General features: G+C 36.1%; 3 protein-coding genes and 1 pseudogene across 4 annotated transcripts; 1 reads left to right on the top strand and 3 right to left on the bottom strand.

Moving 5' to 3' along the window:
• Positions 1-325: 325 nt before the first annotated feature.
• Positions 326-2,071, bottom strand: LOC17899038 (protein TRIGALACTOSYLDIACYLGLYCEROL 1, chloroplastic). The gene is made up of 3 exons (XM_006305157.2): positions 1,974-2,071; positions 1,550-1,688; positions 326-1,466 (listed from the first exon to the last, which is right to left on the bottom strand). Exons 2-3 carry the CDS (start codon positions 1,594-1,596, stop codon positions 455-457), a joined length of 1,059 nt encoding a protein of 352 aa, XP_006305219.1. The 5' UTR covers positions 1,597-1,688; positions 1,974-2,071; the 3' UTR covers positions 326-454.
• Positions 2,072-7,264: 5,193 nt separating this feature from the next.
• Positions 7,265-9,461, top strand: LOC17897880 (protein SHI RELATED SEQUENCE 7). 2 transcript variants are annotated; one of them, XM_006305123.2, is made up of 3 exons: positions 7,265-7,448; positions 7,571-8,263; positions 8,833-9,461. In XM_006305123.2, the coding sequence occupies exons 2-3, from the start codon at positions 7,579-7,581 to the stop codon at positions 9,219-9,221; spliced, it is 1,074 nt and encodes a 357-aa protein (XP_006305185.1). In that variant the 5' UTR covers positions 7,265-7,448; positions 7,571-7,578; the 3' UTR covers positions 9,222-9,461. The 2 variants fall into 2 exon arrangements, with proteins under 2 accessions (XP_006305185.1, XP_023632620.1); XM_023776852.1 differs by having other exon boundaries at positions 7,562-8,263.
• A 1,605-nt stretch (positions 9,462-11,066) lies between these two features.
• On the bottom strand, positions 11,067-12,493 carry LOC111832582 (annotated as a pseudogene).
• Positions 12,494-13,185: 692 nt separating this feature from the next.
• Positions 13,186-14,600, bottom strand: LOC17899624 (purine permease 14). The gene is made up of 2 exons (XM_006305048.2): positions 14,514-14,600; positions 13,186-14,398 (listed from the first exon to the last, which is right to left on the bottom strand). The coding sequence occupies exons 1-2, from the start codon at positions 14,551-14,553 to the stop codon at positions 13,317-13,319; spliced, it is 1,122 nt and encodes a 373-aa protein (XP_006305110.1). The 5' UTR covers positions 14,554-14,600; the 3' UTR covers positions 13,186-13,316.
• Between the last annotated feature and the right edge of the window lie 248 nt (positions 14,601-14,848).

Raw genomic sequence — 14,848 nt, 5'->3', positions numbered from 1 at the left:
GTTTGAGAAACTTATATATTTACCTCTTCCAGACTCTGTTCAGCTAGGTTTGATTCAGAATGAAGGATTGTTATCATCTTAGTGGGGCTGATCTTGAAGCTGGTTTGATGGCTCGAGACGATGAGACATGCTCCAAGCCTCGTCGGACCAAAAAGGTTAACGATGCAGCAATTAAGAGATAACGATCGAATAAACTCAGTTATGCAAAACGGCAAGTGAAGGGAAGAGTCTAGGATTCCCTGTGTTATGCCATAAGTTCATAACATATTTACAGCACATAAAAGTGCTAGTGAATGCAAATTTTGAATGTATTATACACACATCATTATTAGAATGCAATTTTATTTATTGTTTTCTAAAATGATGTTCCTTTTTATCTTTTCGAATGTAAGCCAACAGATTTACAGAAACATTATCTAAACCACAACATCAGAAGACAGGGAAAAAAATATTGTCAAACACAGTTCTTCAAAGAATCTCCAGCACCCTGAAAGAAGAAGGAAGAAAGCACAAAATCCGCAATAAAGATTCCGACAAGAGACATGACAACTGCAGAAGTTGTAGATTCTCCAACACCTTTAGCACCTCCAGTAGTGGTTACTCCCCAAGAACAACTAATCACCGATATTATAGCTCCAAAGACCTGAGATTTAATCATGGCACTCACAATATCCCATGGTCTAAGTGCTCTGTGGGCCGAATCCATGATTATGTTAATGCTGATCCCGTAAACCGCATCAGAGAGTAGAGCACTTGAAGCCATACCGACAGTGAAACACATGAGTGTCAGAAACGGTAAAGCCAGACACGAGGCAATGACTCTTGGTGTGATTAGATAATCAATTGGGTCAGCTCCTAAAACCCTGAGTGTATCAGTTTGCTCTGAGACTTGCATTGTCCCCAGTTCGGCTGTAAATGCACTTCCCATTCGTCCGGCAACAACAATCGATGTGATGACTGGACTTAGCTCTCTGGAGAAGGCTAAAGCCAAGACGCCTCCAATGGATCTATTTAGACCTAGTCTAGTGAATTCTCTAACGAACTGGATAGTGAAAGCCATACCAACAAATGTAGAAGTCAGAAGGCAAACTCCCAGAGATTTTGGTCCGGTTCTCTCCAGCTGTTGAAGAGTGTTTCTCCAGTGAATTTTACCCTTAAGAATCCGGAGAACGACTTGTCCTGCAATGATAGGAACTGATAAACCTCTCCAAATGTACTTAGAAGGTGACCATTTGCTAAATGGAAGCTCAGCTTCCGGACTCTGTGCACTGCTATCAGCGGTGGTTTCTTCTTCTGCTTCCAACATAGACATGGATGGGTGACCGTCATTAGCATTCAAGTTCACATATAATCTTCGTTGCCGTGTAAAATTTGAAATCCCATAAGACTGAGTTTTTCCAATGAACCCAAGTTGACAAGGCTTTGGGGGCTTAATCCCAATGGATGCATCAATCCTCGGAAGGATTCTGCAAAAGTATTTTTCAAGAATTCAATATAACATTTAAGAATCAATCTGATAATGCAGTAAATGAGAAAGCTTTCCAAGTACCTCTGAGGGAAACAAAACGATTGATGTATACAACAAGTCTGCATCATTGTTATTGCCTTCTTCTTCACTGATTCAGTTCCACCTCTAAATTCAAATACTAAAAGTAGTGATTTAGGCAGCAAGCCAAAACGGGATTAGCCTGTCATTTTTAGCGATTAAGCGAGGTTAAGAGCTTTATTCCAATTTCCAAAACATATTTGGAAATGCCAGAGGAAACCCAGAATAGATCCAAATCGAAGCAACGAATCCATAACTAGGTTCCAATTTCTGAACAATCAAATCTCTAATGAGGTCAATATTTCGAATCTAGTTCTAGAACAATTAGGTTTGTTCAATCTTCTTTACTGACACAACACTTGAAAGAGTAACTACCACTTCAAAGAACAAAGCATAGTATGAACAATAGATTGAACAAAAAACTTACATTTAGAAACGAAACCAAGCTAAGACGATCAAAGAAGCTTGCTCCTGAGGATTCATCGAGAGAGAAAGTAACACAGTGCCAACAAGAACACACAACTTACCCAGTTGCGAAGAGGATGTTGTGTGGGTTGAACTCGCAATGCAGATGGCGAAAAAATCAAACGGGCCGTAAAGCCCAATACAGCTTGCAATTAAAGCATGGGCCTCAGCTATTCAAGTCTCTTGTCCACTTGTGTTATACAAATAGTTTTTTTAGTTTAATAGAATGATACTGAGTAATTTAAAGCTTAATAATTTGGACAAAACTGACAAACTAGGTGATTTAATCTGAATATTCAAAATATTAAAATTAATCTCGATATTATCATATTAGGGGTTATATATATATAATTATATTGCTTTGAAAAAAAAAAATTCCCATATTTTTGTTAGTTAAACTTTAATCCTGCCTCAAATCTTGTTGTTTTCAATTTAACCAATATGGAATCGAAAGGAGGAACATCCCAATTAATTATGATGTGTGAAAAGAGAAATGGTGGTGGTCACGTGACAGTGAGACTTTGTAACCTTTACGGAGACAAACAACGTTAGCTTTTTCTTCAGCCGGTCCGTTATTTAAAAGCACACTCTCTGTATAATATATGCCTCTCTACGTTTTTATCTTATTATATACTCACGTTTAACCCTATTCTACACTACACCCCAAATACATTACTTCTCCCTACCAAAACGTGATTCTATCAAATTGAATGCGCAAGCGTTTTCTAGACGTTCTCAATTCTTAAAAAACAAACACAAAATCTCTAGTAGATGGATATTTTGGATGTATGTGAATAAAGGAAACGCCGATATTGTTTTACTTCAGACAATAATACTTGTCGCATCTTAGAATTATCATAGATATATTAACCAAGTGCCAAAGTTTTCTCGATTCGGATATAAGAACTAAACAGTTTATTGTCTACCAAGAGAACTTAATACATGAGATTATGAGACAATGTTCCTTCTAATTAAGGTATTTTACATATATATTCGTAATTTTCGTATATGTATGTATGTATGTATAAAAAGATAGAGAAAGCATAATGTGATGCATGTGCATGGGATGGGCAAATGGGGCCTGCGAGCTCTACAAGGCCCATAAAGCTAAAAGAAGAGGAGAGGACCACGTGGCAGGGGGCTAGCTAGTTCTACAAGTGGAGTGGATACTAAGAAGTAAGAAAGTAGGAATGAGTTGAATCTCGTGATCGCACTGTTTCTACTATTGGCAATGCAGTGTTGCTTTCGTCTAGGGTTTCAGAGCTACCCCCTCTTCCTTAATTATTTTCTTTCTCTTTACTTTTCTCACCTATCCATCCAAGTCCAACCCACAACTTCAAAATATTGCACTACCACAGAGGTCCACAACAACTTCTATACAGTATGTCTATTTTTCTATTATCTTTTGTGTATAGAATTGTATGAGCTAGCTACTAGTTAAGGAATTGCATTTTTCCAAATATATATATTTCGAAGTTTATAGTTTTTCTTTTTCTTTCAATTAATGTTTTTGTCTAGCCAATGATCCTTGGAGTCTCCACACTCCCCGACAGAGTATTGAATTTGAAGTTTGGATTTTATAGCTCCTCCAATGGGGGATGACTCCTAAAAAGACTGATCTCCAATCGAATCCCTAACATTAGCATGCTATCAAATTCAGCTAACGCTGTTTCAGTAAAGGACTATTATTTTTTTAACATTTTCTTAAATAAGCTTTATTTCTCAGTTAATAGATATATGTGCATTTTATTTCTTTGATAATATATATATATATATATATTTATTTTTTTATTTTTATATTATAGAGTAGTTAAGATATTTCATGTATTTACATATAAGAAATACGAATAAAGTCTCAATTTCTTTCTTTTTTTTTAACAAAAAAGTCTCAATTTCTATATCTTAACTTTAGCAATAAGCTTTTAGTCACTTCATTCCTTTATATATTCAACAAGACAAAAAGCCATTCGAGGCGGAAAGAGCATAATTATCACATTGCTTTTAGCTTAAAAACTGATGGTCACTGAGGAATGTGGAACCTTCAATCTTATGTTAACATCCATTTACTTTTGCCTAACATCATATACGGATTACGGAAGGGATTTTTATCATGTATTTCTCCTACATTTTTTGTTTCCTTTAGTTACATAATTACAATGAAATGAGGCTAGAGAATCTAGCATTTCAAGCCAATATGGCTCCACCGGACTGAAATCATTCATATTTACGTACTTTGTAAATAAAATGAAAAGACGATAGAAAATCGAGATGTGTACTTTCGTATTAATCTAAAGTTTAAGATGTGTATGTAAGTACGAAACAATACCTCAATAAGATACCAAGCCAGAAACAATAGCTCAGTAAAAAAAAAAAAAATTGTCATCAGTATTAACAAAAATAAAAGGACATAGATACACTAGCTAACGAAGATAATGATTGACTTCTAGTCTTAACTTTTAAGAGACAGGAAGTGAAGGGTGAGCATGCACAAGGCTCGAGGGTGAAAGACAAAGACATAATAATTGGGACTTCTCTTCAACTATAAATTTCCCCAAACAAGTCATGCACTCCTCAGCCCTCACTCTTTACTTGCCTATGTGTGTGTATTGACAAATCATAGTAAGATCATTTTCCAATAATCATTTGTTATTTAACCACTAAACACTGCCTGATATACTAGTATATCATTTGCCATAATTATTTATGAGCACGCAATGCATTTTGCTCTTTATACAATATTATTTATGCTGTCTCTCTAACAGCAAATTAATGTATAATCTCATTGCCTGAGATTCTAAAATTCTTATTTTTTCTTTCTTAGTTTACCGCATCTATATATTCGTAATCCGTGTATCGATAGAATTACCGCTTCACAAACAATTTAAAGCTAGGTTCTCATTGAGCGCAACAACAAAAGAAATTAAAGAAAATTTTGTTGAGAAAAGACAAAAGGGAGATTAGGCAACTAGTTTAATCATTGAAGATCCAGTCATCGAAGTTAGGAGTTCATGCTTTCAAATTCTGATAAAATACACAAAAACAAAGAAGTTAGGAGTAGTATATATCTAGTCCACCGCAAAAGAAAAGAAAATAAAAAAATCCTCTCACGTTGGGTCCGTAATAACGTGTTTACTTTACCATCGTACACTAGCCAATAGTACAAGTTATAACCCACAAGTCGATACCCATAATGAAATGTGTTAATTTTTCGTTATTTGATTCGATGGAAGGTACGTCATCGTTTCTTTATTTTTATCATGTATTGGATGGTCGGTTGATAACGATGTATTTGTTACATCTATGAGAAGTCAAATTAAATCTCAGTTGAGTCGTGACTTTGGACCTTCTAAAGTCTAAACATATCACTTCACATCAGACAGTAGTACTAATAAGTTAGAGCAAACGGTATAGTCATGAATCTGCGTTACATCAATTACTTATGCATCTGGTTTAATTTTCTCGTTGTTTTGTTATATGGTTGATATACAAGCAAAGATTTATATATGTTACAATGTAAATCAGCGTCACTATAAGATTGTTTTTGGGTTTATTAAACTTAGATATGCCATTTGAAAGTATTTTACTATTGACTTTTGACTTGAAATTTATTCGACTTGAGTTTAGTTAAATACCAAATATAATGACGCTAAATACTATAGTTAACATTAAATTGCGCCGCTAAATCACGCGGTTCCATGTGATCAAGGACTTCGGAGTGGATTTGCTTGTTTGGTCTCACTCCCTCGCCAATTAAAAGGAGGTTTAACTTTTTTCTCCTTTACTTTATAGCCTATGATATGGCCAGGTTACTTAATTATATCACGGATTTATAAGAGGTATCTGATCAATACAAAAAAAAAAAAAATCTAAATAAATTTTAATTAGATCAAACTTTAGGATTTTGTATATCTCTAAAAAACCTTTAAACAATCTCCTCATGGAGTAAGTTTGGTTGGGGGAACGAAATGGATCCTATCCATCTGTTGGTTTGATAATTATTACTCGTGACCTAAACAACTTAGACTATATCTATAGGGTTTGCTGTCAAGCAATTATCCATTAAAAATCACATTTACTGTATATAATTACTTTGTTTAACAGCATTTACACAGCACTAGCTTGTTAAAGTTTTCAATTATGAAACTCAGCTATTATTGTCTTATATCATTCGATTATTGGGTTGGATAAGTTTAGATAATTTGAGGTAAGAATTCTATTATATTCCATCAAAAAGAGAAAACTTCTTAAACAATCACAGCAAATAATTTATAATATTCTTTACAATTCAATTTAGCGGTTTGCAATAGAAGTTAAGAAACATGCATGCGAAAATAATAAGCTTGATAACGTACCAAACAAATAAAATGATCTAAAGTGTTAATCCTTTTAGAATTTTATTTCAGCCAGATCGTATTTTAGTGGAGATGGTCTTATCTCTTTGATTAAGGCCAAATGAAGCAAATTGCCGACAAAAACAAAAGAGGCAAAAGACACAGAGATAATATTAAAATACTACCGCACGAGGCACCGTTTGAAAAGTATAAAACATTACATCACATCCGGTAAAAAAATTATGTCAAATGACCGTCTAATCACACCATCTGATTAACCGGCAACGTAATTTAGCTGGTTTCAAAATCGAACAAGAGTGTTGTTTTAATACGGAGTGATCCGACCGGTCGGACCTAGCTATGTAATAAACATGCATGCGACTTGAACAGACTAGCTCCTGTTTGGTTTTAACTTTAAAAAACCGGGACCTTGTCTTTAACCCACTAGCTAACTCGGTTTGGTGATTGATTTATCTTATCTGATATATACTTTTTATTCTTTTGAAGTATTAATTTCTTGAAGACATTAAATAATATAGAAAATCTCCATCTCCGTTATTTTATTTTATAATTTTTGAGTAGTTTCTATTTTTTTTTTTTGGATTATTAATTAATACTATTTTGATTGATTACCATATGAAAAAAATATATGGTCTACATATGTATTGTAAGGATTTAATATATGCATATAGATATAAAAATAATTTAATATTTATTGTGATGGGGATTCATTGAAACTGGAAGACAACTGTAGAGAAAGTGCCCCATAGAAGAAGATCTTCATAGTACTCTCTCTATCTCTTCTTTAGTCTCCTCTCTCCTCTCTCTCTCTTTTTCTACCCACAGAGAGAGACAACCAGCAGTAGCAGTTAATTGCTTGAGTTCTTGATCACAGAGACAATGTCTTAAATGATGAAGAAAAGAGAAGAGAAGCAATAATAAAAACCTTGGCGGCGTTTGCAGCAGTTTTGCTTAAATTTCCTCGCACCATTTATCATCATTACTCTCTCCATCTGCTCCCAAATCTGCTCCTTCTATAATACCAAACACATATATATCTCCCAAGTCTAGCTACAAATTAATGAGCTAGATAGCAAAAGAGAAAGGTAAAAAAAAAAAAAAAACTCAAATCCCCAAAAAATTATTTATTCACAAACCCCAAAAGAGTCTCATAAACTCTCTCTCTCTCTCTCTTAAATTTCTTTTGGTTTGTATTAAGTGGAAGCAGGAGAAGAAATGGCTGGATTGTTCTATCTAGGAGGGAGAGATCACAACAACAAACAAGACCATCATCATCATCAAGACAAGGATCATAACGAAGACAAGAGCAACAATTATCTCTATCTATACAAAGACGAGATCTACAACAACAACAAGGGTTTTGAGATTTGGCCACCTCAATATTTTCAACAGCATCAACAAAACCAAGTGGCTGCTCCAACAAATCTCTACTCTTTTGGTATGGTCCCAAGTGGTGGTAGCAGTAACACTAATAACCGGGGTACTAACCGGAGTTTGTACTTCAACGTCGTCTCCGACCATGAGCCGGTGAGAACCTCTACAGGAGGGTTTACGGTGACGAGGCAAGGAAACATGAATTGCCAAGACTGTGGGAATCAAGCCAAGAAAGATTGTCCTCATATGAGATGTCGTACTTGTTGTAAGAGCCGAGGGTTTGATTGCCAAACACACGTGAAGAGCACGTGGGTCCCCGCTGCTAAACGCCGTGAGAGACAGGCTCAGTTAGCTTCTTTGCCAGCTAAGCGGATAAGAGACGCTAGCTCTGGCGGTGGTGATGACGATGATGGTGATGGTGATGGTGACGACAGAGAGGACGAGAAAAATGGCCTTGGAGACGACAGTAATTGTGCTGGTGGCTCGGCTCTTGCTTGCACCCGTGTGGTTAATGCTAATTCTTTAGGTATGACGATGAGTTTCTGATTACTTAACATCGAGTGAAACTTTTTGCAAATTTTAGAAAAGATCTAAACGTTTTTTAATGATAAGATTTGATTTTGAATGGGTTGACAAGAAAGCAAACAATGTTATTTGATTGTGAATAGATGTCCACCGGATTTTGCTGCTTTATTTTTTGCTGTTTGATTTTGATTAACACTTTTTTTTCTCAGTCACTATTCTTTGGTAAACGGTTTTCCTGAGGCTACTATGCTTAACCCACTCTCAAGATTTGGTTTTTATATATTGAATATCTGACTTTTTTGGGGTCAAATTTGAATATGTGACTTAAAACTCAATAATCCAAGCTTAGGTTTTGTTTACAAGAATTTGTTTCTTATTCCATATATTATTCAAATCGAAACTTCGATATAAAAATAAACATATTTTAATTATGTGTTGCTTACATGGATTTGTTTTCTATTTGCTTATATAGAAACTTAGGTTTTATTATATAGTTTTTGAAGTAATTCTTTATTATTATTATTTTTTTGATGAAGAAGTAATTCTTTTTTTTTTATATAATTAAACTAGGGTTAGAGACTAGTCATTTACCACCGGAGATAAGTTCACTGGCGGTTTTCCGGTGTATGAGAGTCAGCTCAATCGACGATGAAGACGAAGAGTATGCTTATCAAACGGCTGTAAACATCGGAGGACACGTGTTCAAAGGCATACTCTACGACCAAGGTCCATCGGATCATCACCGCTACAGTTCCAGCCTTAACGCCGAAACCTCTCAACACCACCATTTAAACCTCTTGGACTCGACAGCTTCAGCAGCTGCTACAACCGCCGTGACCGTCGTTAACAATAATAACGGATCGATTGACCCGTCGTCCCTTTACACTGCGGCGGCGGCGGCTCCGTTCAATGCATTTGTCGCCGCCGGTACGCCTTTCTTTGCACCTCCTAGATCTTGAGATCTCAACATATGAAGATGTTATATAAGTCTTTAAAACGTTTATGATTAGGTATAATTACTCTTATAACTATGAGAGATCTACGAGTACGAGAGATGGTTTATTTGAGTATTTTTGTTGTTGTCGGACAATATGGTGACTTGTCGTACCTACCTAGGGTTTGTGAGTACTGATTAACATGCACATCGTACGTTTCCTTGAGATAGATGAGAGATTATTATTGTCATATTTAAAAATAAATTTGGGGAGAAACGAGTTAAAGACTGTTAGTACTATTGAGTTAGTGTCAGAGTTTAAATTTGATCTTCTGCTTGTTCTTTTTAATGTTTGATCTTCCCAATGCGATCGACATAGCTTCTTTAAATTTTATTTTTAAAAAGAGTTTGATCTTGTGTATAAAATAGGGTTTTAAAAAGTGTTTTCTCTTGTGTATAAAATAGGGTTGGGTTTGATAGTGAGTAAGCTTTCTGGCTGGGTGTTGAACTCGAAGCTGCTTTTTCCCAGTTTATCCGTTTGCTTGCCGGATCTTAAACAGGACTTAACTAGGTTTCGTGTTCCATTGAGCAAACAATTTGAATTCTATTTTTATAAATGTTTTTTCTTTATGTTGCCTAACCCAGTTTTTGCAGTAAAACAGTAGAAAATAGAAGCCATCATTAGTTCACAAGCTTATACATCCATGCATTGTTACAAAAAGAGAGAGAGAATATATAGGAAATTTAACATATTAAAAAATCCACTCTATAATGTATTGCTCTATTGTTTCATATTAAAAACAACATTCCAAATTTAATTTCATTACATTTGTCTATGGTAGAGAGAGTACATATATAACAGCCTATACAGCCGTAACTTATGTTGAAACTCAAGTTCCTTCCGGTAACATAATGGGACTGAATACTAATCGAATAGAAGATGTTTTGCTGAGTGTTTCGCTTGTATTTTGATCGGCATGTAATAACGAAGTTGTCGTTCTCACATGGAGATGACGACTTATTGTGGGAGATCGGACGTTAGGTCGTTTAATTATATTTATATTGTGAAGAAAAAACATCAAAATTATGAGGACAATACATTACATGTGACTGTTAATTAAGTGGTGTTGATGAATGTAAATAAAGAGTATTTACCAACTACTACTTCTCTACAAAAACTTACCGTTTTTATCCATTAGGCTATAACATGCATGGATGTGACTATCATAACACAAAATTGAATGTTTTTATGATTATTATTTTGCTAAGTGAAACTGTCAAAAATGATCGTTTTGTCTGATGAAACTGTCAATAATAATCGTTATCACTTACCACAATAATTATTGTTTTAGGACATGTAAAGTACTGACGGAGGAAAAGAGTGAAGTTTCCCAAATACTGTAGACTGTAGTGAGTCTGACTCGAGACATGTGTTCTCTCAACTCGCAATCTCTCTCTTTCTCTTATATAATCTTTGCAACTAATGTTCATTTTTGTCACTTAATCTCCTCAAAGTGGAGAACACTTAGCTTGTTAATTACTGTATGTTGGACATAAAGGAAATGACATGACTCAAAACAAGAAGCATAATAAAGGTCAATGGTCAATGTAAAAAAGACTAGGTTTTTGATGCATCTATTCTCCACAACATCTCTAGTACACCTAATCGATTACGACAGATATGACATTTTATATATATACCATATACTTTTTTTTTCTTCACAAATGCAAATGAAATGTTTTTACATATCAACGACCATATATGCATGAAAAGGTTGGTCCCTTAGAGTTGATGAAGTTTTTTGTGTGAATCATTTGTAAACTATCTCAAACTATCCTCAAAAATTTGGACCCAAAGTTTAACGCTTGGTTTCCTTTTTTTTTGTCAACTGGAATTTTATTAAAACTTGATTTGGTGTCAAAGATGAAATACAAAGCCCAAAAGAGGGAAACTAAAGCCGGCGGACGACGTAAATATCCCCGGAGTCAAAGCCGGCAGAAATAAAATTTCCCCAGAAGCTACGCCCTATAAAAGGGAAACGATCGGAAAACTACAAACATAACACAAGTTTTTAAGCCAAATCAAAAGGGAAACGAAACCAAAATCTAAAAAAGAGGCAACCGGCGATAAAACCTTAAGAGAAATAAAAGAAACGAGAAAACAAAGCACCTCCTCTTCTGGAGCACAATCGAATGAGACTTACCCCGAATGCCCACGGCCAATTCAAGGATAACATCTACTACCTCCTAACACGCGGAGAGCCAATCTCTCAAAACCAGGAACCAGAGACTTCATAACACGGCAAGCAAGACCACTCACATCCGGAAGCGACGACGACGTTGATACGCCAAAGTACGTCAAACTAGAAGTCTTCAAAACGCAAGGAGCGAAGCTTAACTCCTCAAACCACCAATCACATAAACGAAATCGGCGAATAGCGAGAAAGCTAACATCCACAGAGAACGACAACAAGAAGAGGGAACTCGGCAAACTTCAGATTTTCTATCATCACATTCAAACAAAACGAAACCTCTCTTTAGAAGGAAAACGAATCCAAAGGAAATCCACAGCTGAGACGAGGAGACAGCATGAAACTTGGAGGCTTAGACACAACGATAAGCACATGAACATCAACAAAATCATAACCAGCTCAAGTATAGACAAAGAGTATAACCAATGAGCCCAACCCGTCGATCAAACTGATCCGGAATCCTCCCATTCTCTGTAAATACAAGATCCAGCTCAAATGAGCGCTCCAACAACACCACCAACACAAGCCATCAACACTTGAATCAAGACAAAGGACTTCCCAAATGAAGGCTACTACCGCTGAACTCGAAACTACCAAGGAACAAATTAAGCAACCACTATACATAACCAACTAAAAGAAAGCCATCTGACTCTAGCAAATCGGCATAGAAGAGCAGCCAAAAGACCCGCTTACCGAAAGCAAAAATGGCTGAGACTATGGCCAAGGATTCGTGAAACACCAAACCTCTTACAAAAACAGAGCACCCGACAGATCTAGAGATCTCGGACACCAACCAACAACTCTCTTTGGAGAAGCTAACCACTGACGGCACCAACGATCCCCGCCGTGAAAATCTACCATTTTGCTCGATTAAGCTTTCTTCCACCAAGCACTAAGAGATAGATAGACTGCTGAACCAAAAAACTAGAACAACTCCTAAAGGGGAAGCCACTCACGGCGTCAACAAGAAGTGCCGACCACCGGAGTGACTTCCCAGCCACAGAGCTTAAATGGAGGCTAGGGTTTACTGTTAGGGAGAGGAGAGAGCGACGTTCTGTTTTTTTTCACTTTATTGTGTAACGCTTGGTTTCCTAAATTTGTGTTTTTCAAATTAATTATATATATATATATATATCTTATTTTATTGTTTTTAATCAGTTTTCTATTTCATTTCATGAAATATATTAAACGGAATATTGCTAGTTTTTTTGGTTCATACGTATGTGTTGGATGGAATCTCATCTCCTTCACATATTTGATGTTAAGAAATTACTTAGTTTTCCTTATTTAGTGTTTAACAAATATGTTAAAATCTTATAAGAAATGAAGTATCAGATCAATAAGAAAAGTCTTGCGCTATTGAACTTTTCTTTCTCTTATTCTAGAAGCAATTTTTACTTTGTTTTCTCATTACAAAGCTCCAACAATATGTGATTGATGCTCTCAGAAAATGTACAAATCTCAATATATAGGTGGCCAGAGAGAAAATTCGTAAGGTAAAAAACCAAAACGAGATGAATCATCTTTCTTTCACATTGTTATCTCAGATCTATATGTTCTTTAAAAATATATGAATGTTAATTGTTGCTAACATCTTAAATACAGATTAGATGATACAGATTCAAGAGTATCAATGCCATCTAATGCCACGGGAATGAAACGATCATGTTTTGGATGGTTCAACCTAACTACTAACTAGATGAGGAGGAAGGACAAAGAACACACATACTCACTCAATAAAGCTGAATCATCTACCGTACTTCAAACAAGAGTGCTTAAAGACTTACAATTCAAAAATAAAATATACATTTAGAAGTAACACACATACTCACACAAACAATATCAAGAAATATATTCCCCTATGTTACTTAGTTAAGATTCTCTTTGTGAAGCCTATAGAAGTAAGCGGCCGCGCTTAAGGCCGCAGTGATTAAGGCGACACCTTTGAAGACATCAAATTCATCGTCCATAAAGCTGAAGAAGATCACCACTAGAACCGACACGATCGGCCACGTAATGACGGTGATGACGTTTGATAAAACGCTCGAAACGGAGAAAACGAGTCCCACGATCCCAACCCAATAGATCTGCCACGAGACAGCTTGACCCACCAGAGTCATCACGTACGCACCTTTCCCCTTCAAGAATCCATTCATTTCCCTATTCAAATCGTGTTGCTCTCCATATATCAGCAAACCCATGACGGAGATGATCGTAGCGACGAGGGAGGAGAAGATAACGACTTCGAAAACAGAGGCGAAGCTCTGTTTTCTAGTGGTTGACTCGGTACGTTTGAAAACGTTCTCGATAATACAGAGGATGAGAGAGAAGTAAACGCCGGATATCAGAGCTGGCCATGAGCCTTTTGCGTAATCCTCCTCTGTTTCGTCTGGCTCGCCACCAAATGAGGAAGAGAAGGAAGTGAGAGCTCCGGTGGCGATTGCCAAGATCAAAGAGATGATGATCCATCTATTAAATTTTATTTTGTTGATGAAGGCGGCCAAAACAGGTGTGAAGAAGAGTTGTGTTGTGTAGATAAGAGTGAAGACCCTAAAGGGGCTTTCGAGCTTTCCCTTACCGGAGAGTCTTCCATGACCCGTCAAGAGCATTCCGATACAACCTGAGAAAGAAAGTACTACTTTTGTTGTGGACCGATCAGAGGTGATCGGAGGTTGTTGTTGGTTGTGTTTCTTGGTGGTGAAGAAGATGAAAGGGATGACAAGGAGAGGGAACCCAACGGTTTGGAGGAGAGATTGAGTCCAAACGCCGTCGTTTTGGCGGTTTGAGTTGTAGTCCTTTCGTTGCAGTTGGTTATAGTAGAAGTTTTCGAGGAGTTTGGTTGTGGATTGACCAGTGATGACGAAGATGATGCATACGATAATGGTTGGCCAATGATATATGAGTGTGGTTGATTCTTGCTTTATATTGATTGGTATATGCACAAAATTTTCTGCAAGAATTGAGAACAAGAACAAGAATTGAGAATCTAATAGATCTGAGAGTCGAGACAATTCATAGTGAGTAATTGATACTTAATTATAAGAATGATATTTGGAATACATCACCTTGTGCTTTGGTTTGAACTATCTGATGATTTTTGACCATGGTTTTGCTTGGAACTGATGTCGGAGAGTGAAAATAATTGATAGATAATGTTTAGGAAAATCTGATGTGTGGTGTTTATAAAGAGTGGTCGACCCTGGAAGTGTATACTAGTCAATGAAGTGAGGGCATGTGTATGTCTATATCAATGTGTCTTAAATTTTAACCCTTCCATGTGGGTTCATATTCATGACAAAGAAAACGTGGTTTTTAGAACCATAGAAGAAAAATTAACTAAAAAAGTTATTCACCATAGGTTTTTATACATAACTATACAATGTTAAATCTTTTATCTCCA

This window comes from Capsella rubella, unplaced genomic scaffold (genome assembly GCF_000375325.1).
Source record: "Capsella rubella cultivar Monte Gargano unplaced genomic scaffold, Caprub1_0 scaffold_1, whole genome shotgun sequence".
Lineage (NCBI taxonomy): Eukaryota > Viridiplantae > Streptophyta > Magnoliopsida > Brassicales > Brassicaceae > Capsella > Capsella rubella.
The sequence above is the reverse complement of the archived record's forward strand: the minus strand, read 5'-3'. Positions and strand labels throughout refer to the sequence as shown.